The sequence below is a fragment of the Rhinoderma darwinii genome, chromosome 2 (assembly GCF_050947455.1).
Source record: "Rhinoderma darwinii isolate aRhiDar2 chromosome 2, aRhiDar2.hap1, whole genome shotgun sequence".
Lineage (NCBI taxonomy): Eukaryota > Metazoa > Chordata > Amphibia > Anura > Rhinodermatidae > Rhinoderma > Rhinoderma darwinii.
Window position 1 is genome coordinate 407197401 of NC_134688.1, and position 26396 is coordinate 407223796.

Sequence of the window (26396 nt, forward strand, 5' to 3'; positions counted from 1 at the left end):
ATTAGTCGTACCAGACGCCATTTTTTTCCCTTTTGCACATTATAACCTAGCGAGTTTAAAATATTAAATTGCCTTTTTCCTCCTCATCCCCCAAAAATCCAAGAATAATAAATAACCCTGAGCATGATTAGATATGTGCTGCGTCTTGTGCAGTGCCAGAGATTCCATGACAAATAGTAGAAATTGGCACAATGTTTGATAACATTATGTGCCTAATAAATCCTTGTTGGCATGCTTTTAGGGCGTTGAATTTTACGTTTTTTATCATAACGGACACTGATTACAAGAGTATTCTTGCTTAGTCTAGAATTTATACATAAAATTATGTTTGTTGTGGTTTTAGATTTGTTGTAGTATATCTACCATGACGTTGAAAAGTTTTTCTAATGCTTCAGCCACTAGGTGGCAATGTTTTATTGTTATAGCACTTTTTTTCTTTAACCCCTTAGTGTCTAAGCCTGTTTTGGCCTTTGCAAATCTTACATGTGTTACTTTATGTGGTAATAACTCCAGAATGCTTTTGCATATCCAAGCGATTCTGAGATTGTTTTCTCGTGACATGTTGTACTTTATGATACTGAAAAAATGTGGTCGTTAAATTCAATATTTATTTGTAAAAAACACCAAAATTTAGAGAAAATTTGCAAAAATCTGCATTTTTCTAAATTGTAATGTATCTGCTTGTAAAACAGATCGTAATACCGCACAAAATATTTACTAGTTAACATTTCCCATATGTCTTCTTTATGTTTGCATCATTTTTTGAACGTCCTTTTATTCTTCTAGGACGTTACAAGGCTTAGAACTTTAGCTGCAATTTCTCGCATTTTCAAGAAAATTTCAAAAGGCAATTTTTTCAGGGACCAGTTCAGTTCTGAAGTGACTGAGGGCCTTATATATTAGAAAGTCCCCATAAATCACCCCATTTTAAAAACTGCATACCTCAAAGTATTCAAAACAGCATTCCGAAATTATTTTAACCCTTTAGGCATTTCAAAGGAAATAAAGCAAAGTAGAGGTGAAATTTACAAATTTCAATTTTTTTTTTAACGAAATTCATTTGTAATACAGTTTTGTCTGCACCACAGATGGTTTTACCCAAGAAACGCAACTCAATACTTATTGCCCAGATTCTGCAGTTTTTATAAATATCCCACATGTGGCCCTAGTGCGCTTATGGACAAACACCGGCCTCAGAAGCGAAGCAGCACCTAGTGGATTTTGGGGCCTTATTTTATTTGAATATATTTTAGGCACCATGTCCGGTTTGAAGAGGTCTTGTGGTGCCAAAACAGTGGAAACCCCCCAAAAGTGACCCCATTTTGGAAACTACACCCCTCAAGGAATTTTTCAAGAGGTATAGTGAGCATTTTTAGCCCACAGGTTTTTTGCTACATTTATTGGAACTGGTCTGTGAAAATGAAAATCATACGATGTTTTAGTTTTTACAAGGAATAAAGGAGAAAAAGCACCCCAACATTTGTAAAGCAATGTCTCCTGATTACAGCAATACCCCATATCTGGTAATAAACGGCTGTTTGGACACACGGCAGGGCTCAGAAGCGAACGAGGGCCATTTGGATTTTGGAGCGCAGATTTTGCTGGAATGGTTTTCGGTGCCATGTCGTGTTTGCAAAGCCCTGGAGGGACCATAACAGTGGAAACTCCCCAAAAGTGACACCATTTTGGAAACTACACCCCTCAAGGAATTTTTCTAGGGGTATAGTTAGCATTTTGACCCTACACAGTTTTTGCTGAATTTATGGGAATTATGCAGTGAAATTGAAAATCTAAATTTTTTCTAATAAAATGTCGTTTTAGCTCCGATTTTTCAATTTACAAAGATAAAGGAGAAAAAGAACCCCAACATTTGTAAAGCAAACTCTTCTGAGTATGGCAATACCCCATATGTGGTAATAAACTGCAGTTTGGACCCACAGCAGGGCTCAGAAGGGAAGGAGCACCATTTGGCTTTTGGAGCTCAAATTTTGTTTGATTGTTTTTCAGGTGCCATGTTTCATTTGCAAAGACCTTGAGAGGCCAAAACAGTGGAAACCCCACAAAAGTGACCCCCATTTGGAAAACTACACCCCTCAAGGAATCTATGGGTATAGTGAGCATTTAGACCCCACAGGTCTTTTGCAGAATTTATTGAAATTAGGCTGTGAAAATGAAAATCCACTAAATTGTAGAATGTCTTCATTTTCACAAGGGATACTGGAGAAAAAGAGCCCCAATATTTGAAAAGCAATTTCTCCCGATTACGGCAAATCCCCACATGTGGTCATAAACTGCTGTTTGGACACACGGCAGGGCTCAGAAAGGCAGGAGCACGATTTGTCATGCAGATTTTGCTGTATTGGTTTTTGGGCGCCATGTCGCATATGCAAAACCCCTGAGTTACCAGAGTACAGTGGAAGCCCCAAGAAGTGACCCCATTTTGGAAACTTCACCCCTCAAGGCATTTATCATTTGCCTGCACAAGACAGGGCTCAGAAGTGAAGAGCACCATGCGCATTTAAGGTCTATTTTGGTGATTTTTCACAGCATCGGCCCACAATTGAAGGGCTCGGAAGTCAAATAGTAAAACAAACACCCCAAGTAGTGACCCCCATATTGGAAACTACAACTCCTTAGGGCATTTTAAGTGGTGTAGTGAGCATTTTGACCCCACAGGTGATTTTACATTAGAAATTAGTGCCCAGTGGATGATGCAAAGTGAAAATTGCAATTTTCCACTGATATGCCATTTTAGTGCACAATATGTTGTACTCCCGGGTATGGCAATGCCAGATCTGTGGACGTAAACTGCTGTTTGGGCACGCTGTAGTGCTCAGAAGGGAGGGACACCATTTGTCTTTTGGAGCGTAGATTTCTCTTGGTATTTGTTCTGTTAGGGGTTTTGCTGGAATTTCAGTTTATAATGTGGGGGTATATGTAATCTGTGCGGAGTACATCAGGGCATAATAAGAGGGTATAATAATGCGGCAAATAAATAATAATCCGCAGATATGTGGCCGGTGTTGCACTGATAAATGGCGCCCGATCTTAACCGCTTTTGGAACACTTCACATTTTTCATCGCCATATTCTGAGAACCAGAACTTTTTTATTTTTTCACCACCGGAGCAGTGTGAGTGCTTATTTGTTGCGGGACAATCTGTACTTTTCATTGGTACCATTTTGGGGTACGTGCGATTTTTTTTGATCACTTTTTATTCCATTTTTTTTGGCAAGCAAGGGGACCAAAAACCATCCATTCTGACCATGTTTTTTTTTTTTTTTTTTTTACGGTGTTCACCCTGGGCTATAAATGATATTTTACTTTATTATGCGGGTCGATATGATTACAGCGATACCATATATATATATAGGTTTTTTTGTGTTTTGCAGCGTTTGCACAAAAAAAAAAAAAACAATTAAAAAAAAAAATTATAATATTTTTTGTGTCACCATACTCTGAGAGCTATTACTTTTTTATTTTTGCGTTGACAAGGCTGTGTAAGGACTTGTTTCTTGCAGGACGGGATGTAGTTTTTAGTTTCAAAAGGTATTTATTGGTATATCGGTTCAGAAATGTGATATACAATTACATTTAATCAATCCTCGCGCAGGAGGATACAGTAGAAAGTGCTTGTATCAAACAGGGAGACATTTACAGGGAAATAACGGATTTGGAGGGACATAGGATGGGAAAATATAAACCAACCAACTGAGCCATAAAATGACTGTAGAGCGAGCCTAGTGTCACATTGTTGGACCACAAATTATAGGGTAATAGTATACCGAAAGTCTGGTGAATGAGGGGAGGAAAGCCATGGGTCCCACACCGCATGATAGAGCTGGAGTGAATCCGTTCTCACAACCTCAAGTTTTTCAAATATAGCTATACGATTGACTCCATTAATAACCATAGAGATATCAAGATCAGCTGTACCCCGCTTGGACGCTATATAGATTCGAGCCACTAGGAATATAAACTGGGCAAGCTTAAATTTAGAATTCGGCATTCTGGGAGGAGTGGCTCCTAGTAGACATGTAGGAAGCCGTTTTGGGACGGTAAACTGGCAGATATTAGAGATCAAAGTACAGATACCCGACCAAAAAGTTGAGACTCGTGGGCAAGACCACCATATATGGTACATAGTACCATCCAAGGCACATCCTCTAAAACGTCTCAACCAAGGATACCTGCCAGCTACCCTTACTAATAGTGTCACAGCATTGTCTCCACTGTGCAGGTGAGAGCGCGGTACCCATGTCCTCCTCCCACTTCAACATATACGGTAATTTGGTATCGGGGTGTGGAGTATTAAAAATACTATATACCATAGATAACAAACCCAGCCGAGAGGGTGAGAAGAGTAATATTCTTTCCAAAAGGGTGTATGTCATATTCGTTTGGGCAGGAAGTAGTTTGCGCATAAAAGAAAACATCTGGATAGCCCTATAACGCTCAGGGGCAGGGGGGGTATGGGCCTCATTGAATTGCGCATATGAAATCAGATGGTCAGCCCTAATGAAGTCATGAACTTTTGTTAGGTTTTTGGAATACCACCAACGATAGTTTGAGCTCTGAAGACCCGAGGGAAACCCCGGATTTCCAATCATAGAAAGCAGCGGGGAGCATCGGGATTGCAGCCCATGTCGGAATCTAACTGATCGCCATAGGATGAGGGAGTGATATGATAGAAGGGAGATATTCTTTAACGTAGTCGGTAGGGGAGATACCATCCACAGCAATTCGCCCCATGAATAAGGTGTAATTTGAGCCGCCTCCAATGAGACCCACACCGGTGCCCTATCTGGCGGGAGATGTGTTAGTAACAGTTGAGCCACCCTAGCCGCCTTGTAGTAGTTTAGCATATTGGGAACCGAGAGCCCCCCCACTCTTTTATGATACATCATGACACGTGTCGATATTCTGGGGCGTTTATCGTTCCAAATAAATTTAAAAATGTCTTTCTGGAGGAGTTGCAGATCACCCTTCTGAAGGGGGATAGGAAGGGTTCTAAAAAATAGAGTAATCTGGGAAGGGTCACCATTTTGATCGTATTAATTCTACCCACCCAAGAGATCGGTAGTTTAGTCCACTTTGCCATATCAGCCCTAATGGTCTTAAATACCAGTGGGTAATTGTATTTGTACAATGTATCAAGGGAGGGGGTCAAAGCTATGCCCAAGTAGGGGAGGTAATGCGTTTGGGTGTGGAAGCCAAAATGTATTTCTATCAGTTTTTGCAGGGGAGGTGGAACGTTACAATACAGGGCCTCCGTTTTAGATTTATTCACACGTAATCCTGAGACTGCGGAGAGGGAGCCGAGAGCCGCCATCAGATTCGGGGGGGGGGGGAAGTCGACGGTTTAGTGAGAGTGAGGATGAGGTCATCAGCAAAGAGACTTAACTTTTGTTCCCTATTACCAACATTCGGTCCCGTAATATTTGGATTACATCTAATGAGTTCCGCTAACGGTTCCATAGCGAGTTCAAATAAAGCTGGCGATAGGGGACAGCCCTGTCTAGTACCTCTCCGAATGTGTATAGGATGAAGTGTGGTAGCTGGTAGTTTAAGGTGTGCCTCAGGGTTGTGGTATATTATCTTGACAGCCCGAAGAAAGGGACCCCCAATCCCCACCTTTTCCAATACTTTAAATAGGTATTCCCAGGAAAGGCTATCAAAAGCCTTTTCGATGTCTAATGCTAGAAGGACCATCTTGGATTTAGTGACGTTGGCTGAATGTATAGTATTGAGGATTTTCCTAACATTATCAGGTGCTTCCCGTCCTGGAATAAATCCTACTTGATCTCTATGAATTAATTGAGACATAAACCTGTTCAACCGTTTGACTAGAATAGAAGTAAATATTTTAGTGTCTAGGTTAAGTAACGATATCTGTCTGTAATTACCTGCCATCAAGGGGTCCTTGTTAGGTTTTGGAATAACTGTAATCATGGCGGAGAGAAATTCAGTAGGCATGGGCCGACCCTTCATCAGGTCCGTACAAAAGCTTACTATATGCGGGACTAACTGCTGGGAGAATTTTTTGTAGTATAAGGCCGTGAATTCATCGGGTCCCGGGGCCTTCCCCAATTTCAACTCTTTAATAGTGTCTTCTACCTCATCGCTCGAAATCTCGGCATTCAAAAATTCAATATCCGTTTCGGGAAGTTGAGGGATGTTGACAGAGGCTAAAAAATCCCTCACCGCAGCCTCAGAAAGGGGAGAGGGGTTGGCATATAAAGTTTGGTAGAACTTGGTAAAGACCTCGTGAATACGGTCCGGGTTAGAGGTGGTCTGTCCCGGGCGTGAGATGAAACACCTGATTGATTCGCTGCCGAGCCTTAAGCTGTTGGGCCATAAGTTTATCTGGTTTATTGGCCCATTTATAATATTTTGACTGAGTCCATCTAAGGGCTTTTTCTGTCTTGTTGGTCAGTAACATATCAATCTGGAACTTAGTATCTTTAATAGCACGAATGAGATACAAGGAAGGACTTCGTTGATTGGCCGCCACCAGTCGGGCCAGTTTAGCTTCAAGTGCATTTTGAGCCTGAGACCGTTCTTTTTTACAACGAGAAGCCATTGCTATTATCCTGCCCCTTATAAATGCTTTATGGGCAAGCCACACAGTATGTGAGTTAACATCAGGAGTGGAGTTGTCCATAAAGTACTGAGAGAGTTCAGTCTGAATCTGGAGCTGAACCGTAGGGTTAGATAAGAGTGACTCATTGAGCCTCCAGGAGAAGGGCATGGCGCCTTGTTTGGAAAAGTCAAATTCAGCTAGAACTATATCCTGAGCCGACCAGGCCGACAGGATATGTCTAGAGTAGGCCAATAAGGGGAGGGAGTTAGTTGAGGCCAGGATCATGTCCATCCGGGTGTATAGACGATGTACCGGAGAGAAGTATGTATAACCCCGTTGCGCCCCATTATATTCTCTCCAAGTATCTGCAATAGAAAGCGAGCCCATAATCTTATTGATCGAAGCCGCTTGAGTACGCGTGCGTCTACAGGGAGCGGGCGAGGAACGGTCTAGTGTAGTGTTCATCACAAAATTAAAATCCCCACTCCATATTAAGTGTTGGTACTGTAGAGTGAGTAAGGTATCATGTAACCCGTCAAAAAACTGAAGCGGGTCTTCATTTGGAGCGTAAGAATTCACTATACATATGACTTTATCATATAACACAACTAGTATGATCACAAATCTGCCCTGGGGGTCTACTATAGTCTCAGTGACCTGGATAGGAAGACTATTCTTAATTAAGGTGATCACTCCGCGTGATTTAGAGGGAAATGTAGCAGAGTAAAATGTAGTATACCGGGGATGAAAGAATTTAGGATGAGACGTAGGTGTGAAATGGGATTCCTGCAAACAAATAACATCGGTGTTATGCTTAACATAGGAGAGAAATGCTTTTCTCCTTTTCTGCGGTGAATTGAAACCCCTCACATTATGACTTAGTACTCTACACATAGTACAAGGAAGGAAGTGGCATACGCTCGGCAGTTACACAAAGCAGAAAATTACTAGGCATACAGTGTAGCGGGAGTAAGTGACTGGTACTTTTCGCATATAGGCTCGTATATGGCATAGAGAGCGAGATAAACAGGTTAAACAAAAAACAATGGACAAGTGTCCAACTATTCTGTGGAGTATTCCGCAGACAGGTAGTGCCTCCCGGGGTGCACATCTCTGCTACAGCAATTCTCACAAAAAAGGCCAGCATAGTGGCCAGCAGCACTAAGCCTGATGATGGGATCTAGCCGGAAAGTTCCTTGGTACAAGAAATAGCGATTATAGCCTAGATAAGACGGAGCATACAGAAATAATGTAGTTCCCCATAGGGCATGATACTCATCTGGATATCAAGCGAAAGAAGAAGATCCTTATACATTGTGTCCTCCTAGCCCCCGGGGATCGGGCAGCCTAGTAGTGGAGTTCGAGGTTCTCGGCCCGGGCGTCCAGGTCCTAGTCGGTCGTTGAGGTCTGGGCGGAAGGGCTGAGGCAGGGACCATTGGGAGTCCAGCACAACGCAAGGCATCTCGACCCTCTACCAGCGATTTAACCACATAGGTTCTGTTGTTGACCTGGAAATTAAACGAAAAGGGGAATCCCCATCGGTAACGGACCTGGGCCGTCTGTAGAGCTTGAGTGATGTCTCGCATTTCTCTTCGACGTTGGAGTGTAGAAGGTGCCAAGTCCGCATGCAAGTGGACTAAGGGTGGCATACCCGGTAGGGCTGAGAGACTCCGTGCCGCCATTAGGATCCGATCTCTTGCCTCTGGATAATGAAACTTCAGTATCACATCACGCGGTAAATCCTGGTGGTCGCGTCTGGGCTCTGTGAACCCTATCCATCCGAAATAAATCAATGGCAGCTTGAGCTACGAGGGTACGAAACAGCTTGGTGAGAGTGGCTTCCAGTTCTGTAACGGTTTCCGGTAGGCCTCTGACCCGCAGATTCCCTCTCCGGGACCTATTCTCAAGATCTTCTCATTTCAATTCCAGTGCCTCCAACTGTGTTGCGTGTGTGTCAATATCTCTGCGGTCCGTCTCCAGAGCATCCGCCATGTCATCAGCTCGGGTCTCTATGTCAGAGACTCGTTGGCCCACTTCATGTATTTGGCGGGAAAATTCGGACACCGCCTGTGTTAGTTCCGTTCGGAACAATGCTGCAATATTCCTGAATAAATCATCAGTGTCAGTGTGAGTAGTGGTCGCTGAAGGTGAGGGCGGCAGGGATGTATCCGCCGCTGACGAACTCTCATTGACCTGAGCTTCGGCCGGGTCGGCCATGATGGATTGCCTCGTGGTGCGGAAGATCTCCGGTATAGTTTGTGAAGGAGATGGAGTCGCCGGTCCCCGAGGCTTTGATTTGTTGGTCCGGGTCATACTGCACATTACCGGGCTTTTTGGCTGCGAAGGAGCTGTGTAAAACGGCGCTAATACGGCTTGATCAGTGCTGCCGGAGCGGAGCTCACATCAGGTGCGTCCTGTTCGTGGAGCTTCGCACATGCGCCTCACGGGATGTAGTTTTTATTGGTACTATTTTGCGGTACGTGCGACTTTTTTTATCATTTTTTATTCTATACTTTAGAAGGGATGGTGACTCAAAAAATTGTGATTCTAGCATTGTTTATTAATTTTTTTTGCGGTGTTCACCGTGCGGAAAAAATAACATTATAGTTTTATAGTTTGGGTCGTTACGGACGCACTGATACCAAATATGTGTACTTTTTTAACGGTTTCATTTTTTTCCTATAATAAAAGACTAATTATAGGAAAAAAGGTTTTAAAAGTTTTTAATTTTTTAACTTTGAACTTTTTTATAACTTTTTTTTGTCCCACTAGTGGACTTGAAGACCTGCACCTGTCATCTTTATTCTAATACATTGCACTACCCACGTAGTGCAATGCATTAGAGCTGTCAGATATTCACTGACAGCAAGCCTATTAGGCTCCGCCACCGGGTGGGGCCTAATAGGCTTCTGTACATGGGAGACCAGGAAGCAATTGTTGGCCTCCGGTTCCCATAGTAACGATCGGCATCCGTGCGACTCCATCGCAGCGATGCCGGTCACCTGGAAACACCTAAGATGCCGCCATTGCGGCATCTAAGGTGTTAATGGCAGGGACCGGAGCTAGCTCCGTTCCCTGCTGTTACAGCAGGATGTCAGCTGTAACAAACAGCTGACATCCATCGGCTGATGGCGCAGGCTCAGCTTCTGAGCCCGCCGCCATCTTTCTTCTGTGGCCGGATACCTTTTAAGCCCCGCCTCCAGGCCGCCGTACGTGGCAGACGGGGGCACCATTGTTAGGCCTCCTGTTGCCAACAGCCGATTGGCTAGCGTGGCTACCCGGCTCTTTTAGCCGGGTAACCATGCTGCAATACTGTGATTGGTCAGTCTCTACTGACTGACCAATCACAGCGATCGCTGACGGCGCCGCGCCGCGATTGTTCCCCCGACGAGTCACAGTGACTGTCGGCTGCCTATGACAGCCGATGTCACTGTTCTGTCACCATGTGTTTTGACATGGTGACGGAAAAGCACCATGACGTAACTGTACTTCATGGTGCCTTAATGCAGGGCAAACCATGACGTACAGTTGCGTCATGGTGCGTTAAGGGGTTAAATTAAAAATATCAAATTTAGGTTTCCAGATTCTGTGTCATGTTTTAATGGCCTAAATTTATAGCTAACAGGATATTCTGCTTTTCATGGCCAAGTCTAGTATTCGTGCCCTTACAGAACCACTTGTGGCACCTTTTATCACTTAGCTTTATATACGTAATTTATAGGGTACCTAACTTTTCAGAATAAGTTGTCATATCTGTGTACATGAGGAATAACACAATTTCTGGCGATTTTAAATGACTTGTACTTTTGCATTTTTTATCAGTTTCCCTTCTGCAGGCCCTCTAATTCTTAGTTGAGAATTAGTGGGTAGAGTGGAACGGCTATCATGTCGTCTATACACAGCACACATAAGAGAGAGAGAAGCAGGCGCGCCCATGGAGGAGGCTATACAGCAGTAATGAGCAGTGAGCTGAGAATCTAGCACTGCAGGGGACATATAAATCTTACCATCAGCCTGTATCTCCGCTCTTTCTCTCTCTACGTCTGCCTCCCCTTTCCATAGACTTGCATGCAGTGTGTCTGTGGGACTCACTCGGCTCCTGCTCCCCCTTTTCTCCATAGAATTGTATGGATAGGCAGTGAAGAGACACAAACCCACATTCTGCAGCCCGTCTGTAACAGGGTTTGACTTTACTTGACAACAGGGGGTGGACAGCAGATTACAAGAAGGACAAACAGTGGTGGTAACTTCATATATCATTTGCATGGATAAAACAACTACATTTCAACAGTAAGTACTGTAAATCACAAAGTTGATCTACAGTGGATATAAAAAGTTTACACACCCCTGTTAAAATGCCAGTTTTTGTCATGTTACAAAATCAGTACATGATGAATCATTTCAAAACCTTTTCCACCTTTTATTGTGACCCATAATCTGTACAATTCCATTGGAAAAAAAAACAGAAATCATTGATCGGGGAAAAATAAACATAAAAACAAAAATAATGTGGTTGCATAAGTGTGAACACCCTCTTATAATTGGGGATGTGGTTGTGTTCAAAATTAGCCAATCACATTTAAACTCATTTTAAATAGTAGTCAGTACACGGCTGCCATTATTTAAAGTGATTCTGAGTAACCCCATATAAAGTTCAGCTGTTCTATTTGGATTTTCCTGACATTATCTTTGTTGCATGTGACAGCAAAAAGCCATGGCCCGTAAAGAGCTTACAACACATCAAAGGGATCTGATTGTTGAAAGGCATCAGTCAGGAGAAGGGTACCAAAGAATTTCCAAGGCACTAGTTATACCATGCAACAAAGTGAAGACAGTCATCAAGAAGTGGATGACATTTGGCACAACAGTGACATTACCAAGAACTGGACGTCCCTCAAAGCTTGATGGAAAGACTAGACAAAAATTAGTCCGGGAGGCTACCAAGAGGCCTACAGCAATATTAAAGGAAATGCAGGACTTTCTGTCAGGTATTGGTTGTGTAGTGCATGTGACAACAATCTCCGATTTTCTTCATACGTCTGGGCTGTGGGGCTGGGTGGCAAGATGAAGGCCTTTTCTAACAAATAAAAACATCCAAGCCCGGCTAGGTTTTGCAAAGCCCTCCATCAAGTCTGCCAAAAGCATGTGGGAAAACGTGTTATGGTCTGATGAGACCAAGGTTGAACTATTTGGCCATAATTCCAAAAGGTATGTTTGCGCAAAGCCAACACTGCCCATCACCAAAAGAACATCATACCCACAGTGAAGAATGGTGGAGGCAGCATTATGCTTTGGGGCTGTTTTTCTGCAGCTGGAACTTGGGCTTTAGTCAAGTTGAAGGGAATTATGAAACGTTCAAAATATCAGTCAATGTTGGCACAAAACCTGCAGGCCTCTTTCTAAGAAGATGAAGAGGAATTTCACCTTTCAGCACGACAACGACCCAAAGCAGAACCTCCAAATCAACAAAAGAATGGCTTCACGAGAAGAAGATCAAGGTTTTGGAATGGCCTAGCCAGAGCACAATACTGAATCCCATTGAAAATCTGTGGGGTGACCTGAAGAGGGCTGTGTACACAGGAGATGCCCTCGCAATCGGACAGATTTGGAGCGCTTTTTAAAGGAAGAGTGAGCAACAATTGCCAAGTCAAGATGTGCCGTGCTGATAGACTTCTACCCAAAAGACTGAATGCTGTCATAAAGTCAAAGGGTAATTCAACAAAGTATTAGTTTAAGGGTGTGTATATTTATGCAAACACATTATTTTTGTTTTTTATTTTTCCACCCTAAAAGATTTCAGTTTGTTTTTCAATAGAATTGTACAGAATATGGGTCACATCAAAGGTTGAAAAAGTTCTTTAAATGATTCATCTTGTACTGAGTTTGTAACATGACAAAAACTGTCATTTTAATAGGGGTATCTAGACTTTTTATATCCACTGTATATCAGGTTTACTATTAGATCAGCATAAGGCCTCATGCCCAATTCAGTTCTCTTCTTCAGGGTGCTATCCGTTTTTTTTAACGGATAGCACACTGACTTATTCATTTCTATGAGGCCATGCAAACTTCCGTTGTCTAAACTGTTCCATGCGTCCGTTCCGTCAAAAGTAGAACATGTCCTAATTCTATCCGGTGTTCAGTGTCTGTCTCTCCCATTGAAGCCTATGGGTCCGTCAAAACAACGGACGGCACACGGAAGGCATCGGTGTGCCGTCCGTTTTTCACGGCTCCGTTGCCAAGCAACGGCAGGGCGTACCAATGTTCCCTGCATCCAACACACAAGATGGATTTTAACGGTCTGTTTAAAACGGAAGACAAATGGAAGCACAATGTCCGTTTAAAACAGAACGGATGTGGAGTGACAACGGAAACCACACGGATGTCACAACAGATTCATGGATCCGTTTTAAACGGACGTGAAAACGGTGAAGGACGTGTGCATGAGGCCTTAGTTGTTTGAAAAGTTAGTGTCCATTTTAGTATACAGGCGGAGACGTTCATCTCCTCCGTTCCTCCCCTAAATGTATTTTTTTTACTCTTGTTTGTTTTATTTCCAGTTTTTTTTAATACAATATCTGATTAATAATGCAGGCTGAGGCAGAGAAAGCTATGCTTTTTTTCTCTTCATTTGAGTCATTACGGTTCTAATCCATTTGTGATGCGCTACATCTGAATCCGAGACCGACTGGTGGATACACTGACTAACTTTTTTAGCCTTGTTTTGGGTTTATCAGGCAGTCCTTTGCAAACAGTTTAGCTCAGAGCAGAGGCATGAACGTATCTCTGCCATAATAATCAGATTTCGATAAAAAAAATAAAAGATCCGGAGAGTTTAGATAATCCGGTGACTCCACCCCAGCTGATGAACTAAATGTTCCAGCATACATTAACTAATAGACTCCGGAGTATGGTAAAATATGTTGCCCCTTGCATAGAGGTTGTATGTTAATCTAATAGTCCACCCGTGATTTATTGTTTGTAGATAATTGTGAACATTAGTGTTTTTATAACCCCATATGCCGGCCTTATTATACACAAGTCTGAGCTGAGGGCTTTGAGAGGTCAGCCGATCACCTGGTAACTGTTCCTTATTGAAGAGTATTGAGCTGAGCTTCAGGGAGAGAGTTTAGTTCTGTTACCAAGGTGAATATACATTCTTTTTGGATAGGTGCTCTGGGCTTTTAGCCGTGAGCGGAGTGAAACCTGATCATTGTTGGACCCGGCTCTCCTTCTATTCCTCGTCTCATTCTTTCCCTTTCTCTTGGCCTCTCATATTCATGATTGTCTGTTTCTCTGCCTCTCTTCTTGTCACAGTTGTTGTGTTCAGTTTGTTTACTTTGCGAGCCTTTTCTGTGTGACTTGGCGCTGCTTTCTGGCACAGGATGTGTGTGAACCGGAAGTGCTCGGCCCAAAGCGGGCAGCAGGGGCATTCTGAGGGTTAAGGGCACGGACGTGCAACTTTATCTCCCTGGAGGCCTGTGCCCCCCACTTCTCATGCATCCGGTGCCTGCTCTGTTCTGATATCTGTCAGACCTGAGGGGCAGAACAGGATCTTTCCTGGGGTTATGTCAAGTTCAGTCCTTTTAACTATTAAAACACTATTTGGCTTTGCAGAGTCCACGCTGTTCCCATTACCTCACTGACCAGCCTTCCCACTGTTTATTTCATCCCATGTTTTTTTTTCATCTGCACGTTTTTGACAGATTTTAGAGGGCTCGAAGATGAACCCTTCCGACAGGAAAAGATGTGAAGGGGGAACTTTTCATTCTACTGTGGGGAGAGGAATTATATGTCAGTGGTACACAGTGTTCTCGCCAACTGCCATCACGTGCTCAGTGGCAAGATGTTTTTTGTCAGCGGGCGTTTCCTGGTGTAGAACCTCAGCCAAATGAGGCAGCTCTAGAGATTTGGCACCTGGAATCTCCTCATTTATTGCTCAGATCTTTCGTTACGATGAAAGTTTCCATCTTTTGTACAGTTACCATGGATGATGTGTTCCCGGACTCTGACTGAACCAGCGTTTGCAAAATTGTTGATCTCTTCCATTTTGCTTTAACAAAAAAATATCACGAGTTGAATCTAATTTTATGTGTTTGTCATTAACTTGTGTATACTGAATATTTCTCTTCTTGTTTTCTTCTTTTGTTTGTGTTGCTTTGATTTGAAAACAAATTTTGACCTTAATTTCATTGGAAAGTTTTGATCTTGAGGTTGAAGTTAGCGATAAGATCACATGTTGGCCTGATAGTTTATGTAATTTACTGGTATTGTTACAATAAGAAACCAGTTCTCGCTTCTGAATGGGGATGGATAAATACTGAAGACTTTTAGTCATTTGGAAAACTCCAAGAGCCAATTTGATTTTTTTTAGTGGCCTTACAGTAAGAACTTCCATAGGCGTCAATGGAGAAAAAAAACATAGTCAGCAGCTGGTTTAAAATGTATACATTTATTGAGGAATTGATCAACCTTTTCTGGCGTAGAAAAGTCACGGATTTGCGCTGAAAATCTAAACTTTTTGGCATTTTACACCGCCCTCAGCACTTTTGAAAAAGGGCGGGGTTTACTAAAATGGGGTGGGGTCATCATAGCCCTAACAAATTAATTATAATTTATGCCAGGGAACTGGCGTAAATTAAAGCGAAGATCTATGCCATCTCTTCGTGCAGATATCACTCCGTGGGGTGTAGCATGGTAGAATCCCTATACCTCCTTCCCCATCGGAATAAAAAAAAAATGTATATTCACCTCTCTGCTTCTTCCCTCTGGGTCCCTTCAAGCTCCCTCAGCAACTTTGTGTATACAAGGTACTGACGTCGGGAAGCCTCAGAAAGTCGTATACGATGCAGCACACTGGACGCTGAGTGCTGCCTCGTATGTAAGGCCCGGTCGGCATTAGGCCCTTGTATGACCTGAGGGGAAGCAAAGAGGAGAGATGAGTGTGAGTGTGTTTCTTTATTTTGTGTCTGATGGAGGGGAATGGATGGCGGACAGCCACGGTCGTTATAACCACACTTGTGGTGCACGGCCAGCCGAAAGATATGCATCTTACGCCAATGAATTGTTTATTAGAACTGGCTCAGGAACCGTAGTAAATCTGCCCCATTGGCTACTTCTGTGATTTGTCCAGGCCTGCTCAGGAACTGAATATAATTGACACTTGGCTTAAATTGGACCTTCACTTTTAGCATATTTTACAGCATAAAGCAACAAAAAGTTATTCATTTTCCAAATACAGTAGTTTGCTTTACTTGCACAGTACCGATTTTGAGTTTAAAGATGGTTTTTAGCATGGTTTAAATTATACTTCCTGCTGACAGAATTTCATTGTGGGAGGTGAGATGACCGTTACCCAGTTAGAATAAAGCGTTCTCGTATTTACATGCACTCTGCAAACAAAGGTCACCCAGCAAAGTTGACAGTAGTTATTTGAAATAAAGAAAAAAAACTCCAAAAAATATCCAAAGTTACTTATTGTTTTATATTGTGTTGTATTACACCTTTTGATATCGTATTGTTTTTTTTGTGTTTTTTTTAAATAAAATTGTGCATCAGTGCAACTTCCTAAATACAGTTTATTAAAAATTATTTCTACTTTTTGAGATACAGCTGCTTTGTATTCTGTATACAGAGCAGCTGACCGTTCGCTAAGACCTGAATCTGTCAGGTCTGCGGGACTAACTGGTTCAGTGACCAGCGGGTCCTGCGTGGCTCTCACACACAGGATCCACCTGTAATCGATCACGTCTAAGCTATGAACTTAGATGTGATTGTTAACAGCTCGATCCTCTGTGTCAGAGACACGCAGGACCCGCTGTCACTGAACCCGTAAGTCCCGCGGACCTGATGGATTCAGGATTCAGTGCAAGATACAGCAGCTCTGTATATAGAATACAAAGCAGCTGTATCTCAAAAAGTAAAAATAATTTTTAATAAAATGGATTTAGGAAATTGCACAAATCACAATGACGCACAAGCACAATTTTATTAAAAAAATGTCATAGGTGTACATGCCATTAAAGGCGGCGTTACTCTTTAAAAGTGTTTGAGTTTTAGAAGACTCCTCCATCATTCATGTTCTATTTCAGGGGTTATTGCTTTTCAATCAGTGATGATATATAAACTTCCAAAATTATGTACAGTACTCATTTTATCAGACATTAATTGGATCTAGTAAATACTCTGGATTATTGTACAGTCAGAGTATATACAAAAATAAAATTCTAACCTCAAATAGGATAACATAACTCTTAGTGTTATTAAGGGAAATTTCCTAATTGGTTATTTTTTATGATGATATAATGAAATTCAAATTTATATTGTAATTCTGTGCTGGAAATACGTGTCACATTATCTGTTTTTATTTCATTCTGGGTTAAAGGAATGTCACTAAATTGCTTATAGAATTAAGTGATTTTTATTCATTTTGTGTTTCACAGGCCTGCTCTGGATATATGGAGCGTGTTGGCAGAATTCTGTAACACATTGACCTGCGTGAACCAGTCAGAAGTGCCACTTTATAAGGACGCTGATGAGGACCTCGCTCTCCTGGTCCTAGAAGAAGATAGACTTCTCTCTGGATTTGTTCCTCTTCTTGCTGCTCCACAAGAACCATGTTACGTGGAGAAAACCTCAGACAAGGTCAGTGGTGAAATTTGGCTTTCGTCTCTCTTTTCTCATACTGTCCATTAAGATCATCTTTGCATCTTTTTCTTCATCCCATTAAATCTTCGGAAGTTTACTCTAAATTATGAATACTGTTAAGTCGTTGATTTATAGTGCTAAGGGAAAATAGTCACCTATTCTCTACTGACTTCTAACTCTATCATACGTACAAAGGTCAGTGGTTTCCTTTGGGCACTGTATATGAGTTTGCTTGCACATGTATGCTGTTTGCTGTAGTGCATAACTGTCTGACATGTATGTATTTGGAGCCTAAAGGAGTTCTCCGCTTTGGACAATCCCTACTTGTAAGAAGTGTCCAGTAACAATAAGCAGATCACAAAGTTTACTTCAGCGAACACCTCAGCGATCAGCAGTTATCTGTAAGGAGCCCCGGCAGTGTGTTTTTAAATTCCCTGCAGCGCCACCACAGGGTGAATTAAGCATTACACTGTGCCCATTCAAATTAATGAATTATCTGTGTAATATTTCTCTTTGCAACCACTCTCCACTGTAACCAAGAGATACGGAACCTGAACAGGAGACCCCCCCACTCCCCCTCTATTCACTCAGAATTTTCTAAAGCACTATATGAAAGTGGGTTTTATGAACTGGACAACCCCTTTAAGCACTGCTATATTGTCTAAAGCTGTGTCCGCGCTCTGGCACGCTGAACGTCCCATCACTTCCTCACTTGTTTGTATAAAGCAGCTTGTATTGGCAGCGGTCTCACTTAGCTCCAAATGGTTTGCATCATGCATACCCCCCTCCCCTCCACTCACCCTCTTCATCCACCACAGAACTCTCATCCAGGATATCTGCCAGGGCTCTTTTTTTTTTTTTTGTCCTTTTTTTTTTTAGAAAAAAAAAATTCTAAGAGGAAAGTGATAAATAGCTGACTAGAGAGAACTAGAAACTGTGTGTGAACTCATTTTTTTTTTTTCCTTTAAAATCAAGTTATTCCCTTATGTGTCGGAGCTGACTGAAACGGTTGCTTTGCTGGCGTGATTAGTAATTACTGGCCCAGCATGGCTGGCATACACTGTTGTCTGTTAAGATAAACACATTGTGAGGAGAGTGAATCCATCATATCGTTAAAGAAGAAAAAATACTAGCAACACATGCTAATTCTTATTGCATTGACATATGTATAGTTACTCTGTACTTTAAGTAACCTTTCAAGATTGACTGACTGGATTTCACAGGCAAAAAGCTAATATATACGGCACCTCATTTTATCTGTAGAAGAAATAAAACCATTCTAAGGTTAAGGCCTCTGATGCAGCTTTATTACGGCTCCATTTTGTATGTAGCCATAATGGAGCTCCCATATAGCCTCTACTATACTTCCATATGCCTCCAATTTTATATGTAGGTATATGGAGTTTGTTCTGTTTTATTCTGTATGAATCCGGCAGAAAAACAATTGTATGCTCCATTGAATACCATATGTACAAAGGTATTCCCCCCCCCATAAGCCCTCCTTCTAGAGGAGACTATCTCCATACATACAGCAACCACAACAGAGTCTGTATGGGAGCACTCGAAAAACTTGCGGCTCCATACTACAGAGATGTACAGCCTCTGCACAACCGTATACTCTCCGTGCACACAGCTTTGCTCCTAAAACGTATATATCTGTCAATAGCATAAACACAGGTGTATGTAGATGTTTCTAAGGCTCTGTTCACACGTTTTTTGACGCGGAAACCGCGTTAGAAAACGCGCCAACAAACGGCCGAAAATGCCTCCCATTGATTTCAATTGGAGACGGACGCGTTTTTTTACAGCAAGCGGTAAAAACCGCTTGAGGTAAAAAGAAGCGACATGCCCTATCTTCGGGCGTTTACGCCTCTGACCTCCCATTGACATTGGCAGAGAAAACGTATTTCTGGTGTTTTTGCCCATGGCACTCTGGGCACGAGCGAAAAACGCTGCAAACGGCGTGCAGGCAGATGAAAATCTGCCTCAAAATTCCAAACGGAATTTTGAGGCAGAATTTTCTGCCTGCAAATAACTCTGTGTGAACTCAGCCTAAGGATTGCTAGAACTGGAGATACGTGATATAAAGTAGTAAACATGTGGGAGATTTTTTTCTTATATTTCCTGTTAGTAACTCCGTAAAAGAACCGCCTCAGTCTGCAATGGCGGATAACAGTGAACAATACATTGCTTTCAGCTGCGCAGCAAAAGTTGATATGGGTTTAGGTTTTATTTCCTATCAAAGTAATGATAGACTAGTAAGAAATTCAAGGTTGTATTTAGATAAATGTTGTAAAACTCGTCTGTCTTTCTTCAGGGAATAAATGATTATTTAGGACTGTGTTCCGTGAGTGTTTTTCACGTCGTGTAGCATCAGTGATTATTAGTTTTTCACATAGGTAAAAAAAAGCAATACTTCTCTGGCAGTCATTTCGACTTTCTTTTTAGCACTTCGATGGCATCCGTGTTCTGTCCATTTGTTTCACTAACCCATTGACTTGAGTGGGCGAGAATCTGGCCAAAGTAGTGCATGCAATAATCTCCCCTGCACGGACCAACGCTCCGTATAAAAATGTAGACATGTGAGTTGGCCCATTGACTTTTTAATATTAATGTTCAGTTAGTCCTACAATCGGACAGCACACAGTAGGGAGCTACACTTGTTGAATAGGCATGAAAGATATTTGTTGTTATGAATCTTGGAAGGAGCAGGGAATTAAGTTTGGGAGGGGACATCGTAATTATGGGCAAGCTTTCGGCAAGTTACTACTTTATGCTAATTCTCCCTTTATTCAAGAACTGGTTGCTATAGTAATTTTAGCTGAGCTCTAGGCAGTTTCATAAAAGTAAGCAAATCAGATAATCTACGGCTTGCTTTCCTGTGTGAATTTTTCTCATGCTTGTAAAATATCAGTATCTATGTAAATGGCCCGCTCAGATGCTAAAATTATCAGGACAATTGTAAAGAGTCAACCCAGCCCTGCTGATTTCCAGCCTTTCTAGGAAAATTCAGTGTCCTCTTCGAGATTAAGGACTGGAGACCTCACTAGACCTGGTTTCACATCTCCGTTTTCTGCCACAGGGGTTAATGCGGAAGCATCACTAGGCTTGAGCTGTGATGGAGATTTTTCCTCAGGAGGAGCACTGCGTTATATTGTAGCTGGGCTTAATTCTTGCTTGTAAAAGTCAATATTTTGTTTGAAAAAGGGAAAAGCTGCAGAAGGATCTCCCCGAGGCAGCGTCTGACCGAGCAAACTGCTCAACTGCTGCTCCAATCTGTTTTTTTCATTTTCAACTTTTCTTGGCTGTGGTGTGAGATTAAGGGGAATACTCTTTCCCCAGATAACCATCCGTTCAGGACTGGGAACGTGTGGATTAAAACCAGACGTTGTGTGATTAATACCTCAGCTTATGGGGTGAGACACTACTTCCTAAAAATAAAAAGAGGAAAGAATTGGGGGGAAACGCCTGAGGGCAAAGTGCACTATTTGCCGATTCTGCTAGTATTGTTATAAGCTCAGCTGTAACATACTACTTGTAAATCTCTGGAATATTATATTTTCTCCCAAGAAACAATATTGGAGTATATATTACTTTAATCTTTACTTCCCTTTGTCTAAACATCTTAGGCCTTAGTCACGCAAATGTATTTCACGTCCGTGTGATGTCCATTTAAATAACAGATCGCACACTGACCGATTTAATGGGGCTATTCACACATCAGTGGGTTTTTTTTACGGCGTGTGTGTCCGTTGCGTAAAGCGATCCTCATGTCCTATTCTGGTATGTTTCTCTTGGATCAGACTCACTCATTGAAGTCTATGGATGAAAGAAAAAAAGAACAGACAGCATGCAGACAATGTCCGTGTGCTGTCCATTTTTCACGCAATAGTCGCTAAAGAAATGCAGAGAAAAAAAGAAACTTAAAATCAGGAAGCGCTTGCACAAGAGAAACAAGGATGAAAAAAACGGATCAGACACGGAAACCATACTGAAGCAACACGGACAGTCGTATGCAAACCCGTCCATTTTTTGCGGACGCAAATCGGACACGCTCGTTTGAATAAGGCCTTAAACAAAACTCCTAGAGCTAAAATATTTGAATAGAGGTTTTCCGTATTAGAACGTTTTTTTCTGCTAGGATATACTATGAGTATGACTGGTGTGGACTGATAAATAAAGGCGCCACCGCACTTGTCTCAGCGCTATACCCCTATAGACCATGTTGTCGTCTTTTATTTTACAGTATAGTGGGTCGACTTTGTGTCTCCAAAGAAAGGCTGCGTCATTCAGAACCCTATGCCATTTCCTACAGATACGAGTTTAAATGTACACGGCGGGAAAACGTCGTTATTTGCCATAGAAGTCAGAGATTGGAGCAAAGAGCATTGGAAGTTCTCAAGCCACTCTTCTCACCAGTTCTCGCGCTGGGTACCTGCAGCCAAGTTCTCTTGCAGATAAATATCCTCTATAATAAAAGCAAGACAAAGATCAAACACTGGAGTTCAATTTGAGATACTGATGGTTAAATTGATAATTATAAGATACGTCTAAGTGTGCGTTATATATAAAGGGTAAATCACAAGGTCACTTATCCAGGAAACTTTCTACCTTCTAAACAGGTAAGAATGTCCATGGTTCAAAACAGTAGGCCTCATTTATCAAAACTGTCTAAAGGTATAACCGTCTTTGTTGCCCATAGCAACCAATGAGAGCTCAGCTTTCGTTTTTCCCAGAGCAGTTTAAGAAATAATATCCTGAGTTCTGATTGGTTTCTACGGGCAACAAAGACCGTTTTACTTTAATACCATTCTTATAAATGAGGCCCAGAAAGTCCACAATGTAGTAATCTCCTCATCAGTCGTGATTTGAACATGTGGATGTCAACAATTACATTGGGGTTGTCTGGTTTACCTCAGAATTCTAGCTTAATTTGTGTATAAAAAAAATCTCTTTAATATTGACCCGCTCACCGAAAATAAAAGCCTTAAGATATTTGGTGATGATACAATAGACGGCTTTCTGTTATGCATTTCTCTTACCTATACGGCTAATTATATTAATTAAAGTGAGGACCTTAGATGTGAAGGGTTGGTCTGCCCGACAGGTTATTTGAACGGCAGCCAATACTGGTATGTGGTTTCCAGATGAGATATGAAGTGAATCTGTACATTTTGATGTCTGATTCCTTTATCGTACCCACTCTTCCCTTAGGAAATAAGGACCTGTCTGTGCAGGTGTGAGGCAGCTTGAAGCCACATGAGCCCTGCAAAATGCTTGAGGAGAAAGCAGCAGATGACAGCGGAGGAGTGTTAAGTGGAATGTGTAGTAGGCCCGAGAGCACAGCACTTTCAGCCTCCGTCACAACCGCCGGCTGGGACATGCATCCATCAGATCCAGCTTTGTAGATTCTTCTTCAGCGTTCCTATTCTGACAAGTTCCAACAGAGACCACTTTGCACCCACCTCCCTGCTTTTCCCCTTTCAACCTGCTGGAATCAGCACCTGTGGTAATCTCACCTTGCAAGCAAACGCAGTCCTAAGGGGCCTCCGATAAACATAGCATATTTTAGAGCGGTTGCTCATCAATCCACTGTCAAATATATTCCATTTGGTGAAAAGAAATAATAGGAACTGTATGATACTTTTAATATTTATCCAAAACAATATTGTGAGAGGTCATTGTGCAGATGTTCTGTAATCACGGTAAACGGTTACAGACCTTATCTTGGTAGACGTGCAATTGATTTCTCAGATATCCAATACTCTGAAGAAGTAATCTGTTGCAATCTGTAGAACAGGAAACAAGAAAAATGCTTCATTCATTGTATTTTGTCTTTCATTACTTTTTTGTATTTTGGTGGAACGTTGAAGACCAATACTTTAAACCAGTGTTTGAGCCAAGATAGTAAATGGGCACAGGATTTATTCCTGAACATTTCATGTTGGCAGCAATCTTTCTAAGATCTTCGAGGAACAAGTTTTTCTCAATCTACGTTTGTGGAAATGTGGAGCAGAGAAGTTTACAGGTAATTCCCTGCCTGGGGGGATGTCAGGAGCCGTCTGAATGACAGCTTCCCTTTATTAATGTCCGCTGTAGCTGGTACGCTGCCAGTTTATGCTGGCAGCCTTCCAATGTATAGTCTCTTTTTCAGCCAGGTGCGAAACGCGTCTTTGCCTCTTCTTGTCGGAAGCCTACAGGGTTGCCCTCAGCCATTACCAAGGATGCTTCTTAAGGTGGAGCTGTCTATTATATGTGCTGAGGGGAAGAGACAATATATAGAATCTCGGTAGCTTTCTGCAATAAAATAATAATATTGTTCTTGTTAAGTAATAAGTTTTCTAACAAAGGTCACACTTAAAGGGTGTCATACTTTAGTTCTCTATTGTCAGGGTGATGTCATCATTCATCTGTTCGCAGGAAGAGCTAAATAAAAAAAAAACAACTTACATTCTAGTCTGAGCCCTCCCGTGATCCTCGTTGGTGTTAAGATTCAGCATTGGCTCTTAGGTCAGCTCTTCTTACACTGGCAAAAGCCTTTCTCAATCTGTTACCGACCACAAACAAGCAGCTTGCCAACACCAGGCCCTCTTCTCAGCACCCTCATTACCGGCCCAGACTCAAAGGCATCAATCCTTTATTAGGCAGGGAAACTTTAGAGGCCAGACTTTGAAGTTTGCTGATTAAACATTTTAGAATGAAGACGTTTAGTCAGCTCCAGTAATCATATTCCTGCTCTCCTATGGTCTCGTGTCACTTTGCAGCCAATGCAAACCACGTTTGCTCCGTGCTGTGACCAGCATTTTGCCAGCCAGCTAATCCTTTTTCACTTTCCGAGTATTTGTTTGGTCTGTGCCTCGGATTGATGCAAGTACCAGATCCATAAAAAAATAAAGTCATAGGGGCATTTGATGGTTTACCTGCATTAATTTGGTGGAGACTTGCAGGAATTTACGGTGCCGTACATGTCTTGTTTTACCTTCATATGTGTTTAACTCACTGGGTCCATTGCAGAAATGTTCCAGAAATGTATATAAATGTGAAGTAACTGAAAATAGATTATAGTCACATGCGGCAGATTGGTTGCAGAAATTTCTCCAACTGTCTCATTAATCTTTATGGGGCTTGCTGAAGTCCATGCACATGCTGCAGAAAAAAAACATTCCGATGTATGAAACTGATTTCCTATTGCAAAAATGTCTGCAACAAATCTGCCGCGTGTGAATATACCTGTAGAGTAGGTCCGCAGCATTTTCATTGCCTCAGCTCATTTTGGAGTCTACTAGGTGCCAGCATAAGCCTTCCCATTTGGAGACTATTCTATAATGGTTAAGGGAAATAATAAAGTATTTTTTTCCCTTTGACTGGAAGAGTATTTCTTGATAGTATGTTACGAGACAGATTACCAATTACGTGGTTTATGTTCTCGATAACATTACTATGGAGCTTTGAATGTGTCACCCCAACATCGGAGAGAAAAGAACATGGCGTCCCATTCCTTGTGCTGGAGTGAGAATAACTTAAAGGCTATGTACACCTTTTGAAAAAAAAAAAAAATCGGTGTGTTTGGTGCAACTTTCTAAATACTTTTTTATTCAAAATTATTTTTACTGTTTGAGGTACAGCAGCTTTGTTTCCTGTATACAGAGCAGCTCTATATTTTGTGCTGAGACCTGAATCCATCAGGTCAGCGGGACTGATGGGTTCAGTGTGGCAGCGCGTCCTGATCCTCCTGTTAACGAACACATCTAAGTTAAGAACTTAGATATGATCGGTAACAAGATGATTACGCAGGACCAGCTGACACTGAACCTGTCTGTTCCCCTGACCTGACGGATACAGGTTTCAGCACTAGATACAGCTGCTCTGTGTACAGAATACAAAGCAGCTGTGTCTCAAAAAGTAAAAATAATTTTTAATAGGAAGTATCTAGAAGGTTGCACCAAACACAATGATAGACCAAATAGATATCAAAGGTGTAAATAGCCTTTAATACTTTTTTACTGATTATTATTATTATTATATAAACATTTCTTCGTAAAGTATGGATGCCATATATAGATGAATACCTTTTTATAACCTGTTCTTGCATTCCTGTCCTGACCAGGAGGAGTGAGGCTTAAAAATCTGGCAATACAGTAATCTACTATATAGCAGGCCTCGAGTTCATGGCAGTATAATGGCTGCATACAACCTTCAAGTTGCACTGACCCATAATACAGCAACCATAAAAGCATATGGGGAATTACTCTGATTTCATAGCCAGGCATACAGTGTTTTTTCTATTAGATTCTATAAAAAAAATAACATATATATATATATATATATATATATATATATATATATATATGTGTGTGTGTGTGTGTGTGTGTATATATATTGCCTGAGCCTCTGTATGCTTACATACAGCCTTCTGCATAAGGAATAAAACGGTCTGTGAAGGCATTTTGATCAATACTAATTTCTCTCTCTACCTCAGTCTATATAAGTTTATACTGTTACAAAATATACCTAGTATTATAATTACTCGCCTATCGGTATGTTCACATTTGCCAACAGTGGTGTAGCTGGGGGTTCCCCCGTTACCAAAGTGTGTTTTTTTTTTTTTGTTTTTTTTTTGTTTTTTTTTTATCGGGCAGTTCTAGGAAATGTTGCTGTACAGAAATCACATCCATGGTACAGCATTCAAGAACTATTATGCATTTTACCCTATTGTCGAATGGCAGTAAGTCAAGTGCACAACCAACAATTTTTTACTTGACCCTAATTGTATTTCTTGTTATTTTAGACCTGCATACACTTCAGTTCAGTCAACCACATAAATGTTACTTGTATTGGCAGCTTTATGAAGACTTCTTTTTAAATGCTTATATAATGCATAGATATGTTTACATTTAAACAGCATTTTAAAGTTTTTATTTTGTAGTGTTAAAGCTTGTATTATAGCCCAGAGCGGTATTCACAGTTCTGCTGGTTGGGAACAGTCAACAGATTTGTTGAGACAATCTTACAGACTAGATGAATGCATAGATAAAGCAATGCATATTGCTTTGTGTAAAGATTACACCTTCTAATATACAGATCACCATAACAATCACAGTCAGCCTGCAAGAAGGAACGCTGGGAGATTTAAGCTCGGAGGCTTACAGAATTGTATGAACTAAAA

The 26396-nt window shown here is 41.5% G+C and overlaps 1 protein-coding gene across 2 annotated transcripts in view; it reads left to right on the forward strand.

Moving 5' to 3' along the window:
• Positions 1 to 26396, forward strand: part of SMG6 (SMG6 nonsense mediated mRNA decay factor) — a 260817-nt gene that overhangs the window by 157821 nt on the left and 76600 nt on the right. For both annotated transcript variants that reach the window (XM_075854152.1, XM_075854154.1), the window contains one exon: positions 17026 to 17227. In XM_075854152.1, the coding sequence (XP_075710267.1) occupies positions 17026 to 17227 (202 nt within the window). The remainder of the gene's footprint in view (positions 1 to 17025; positions 17228 to 26396) is intronic.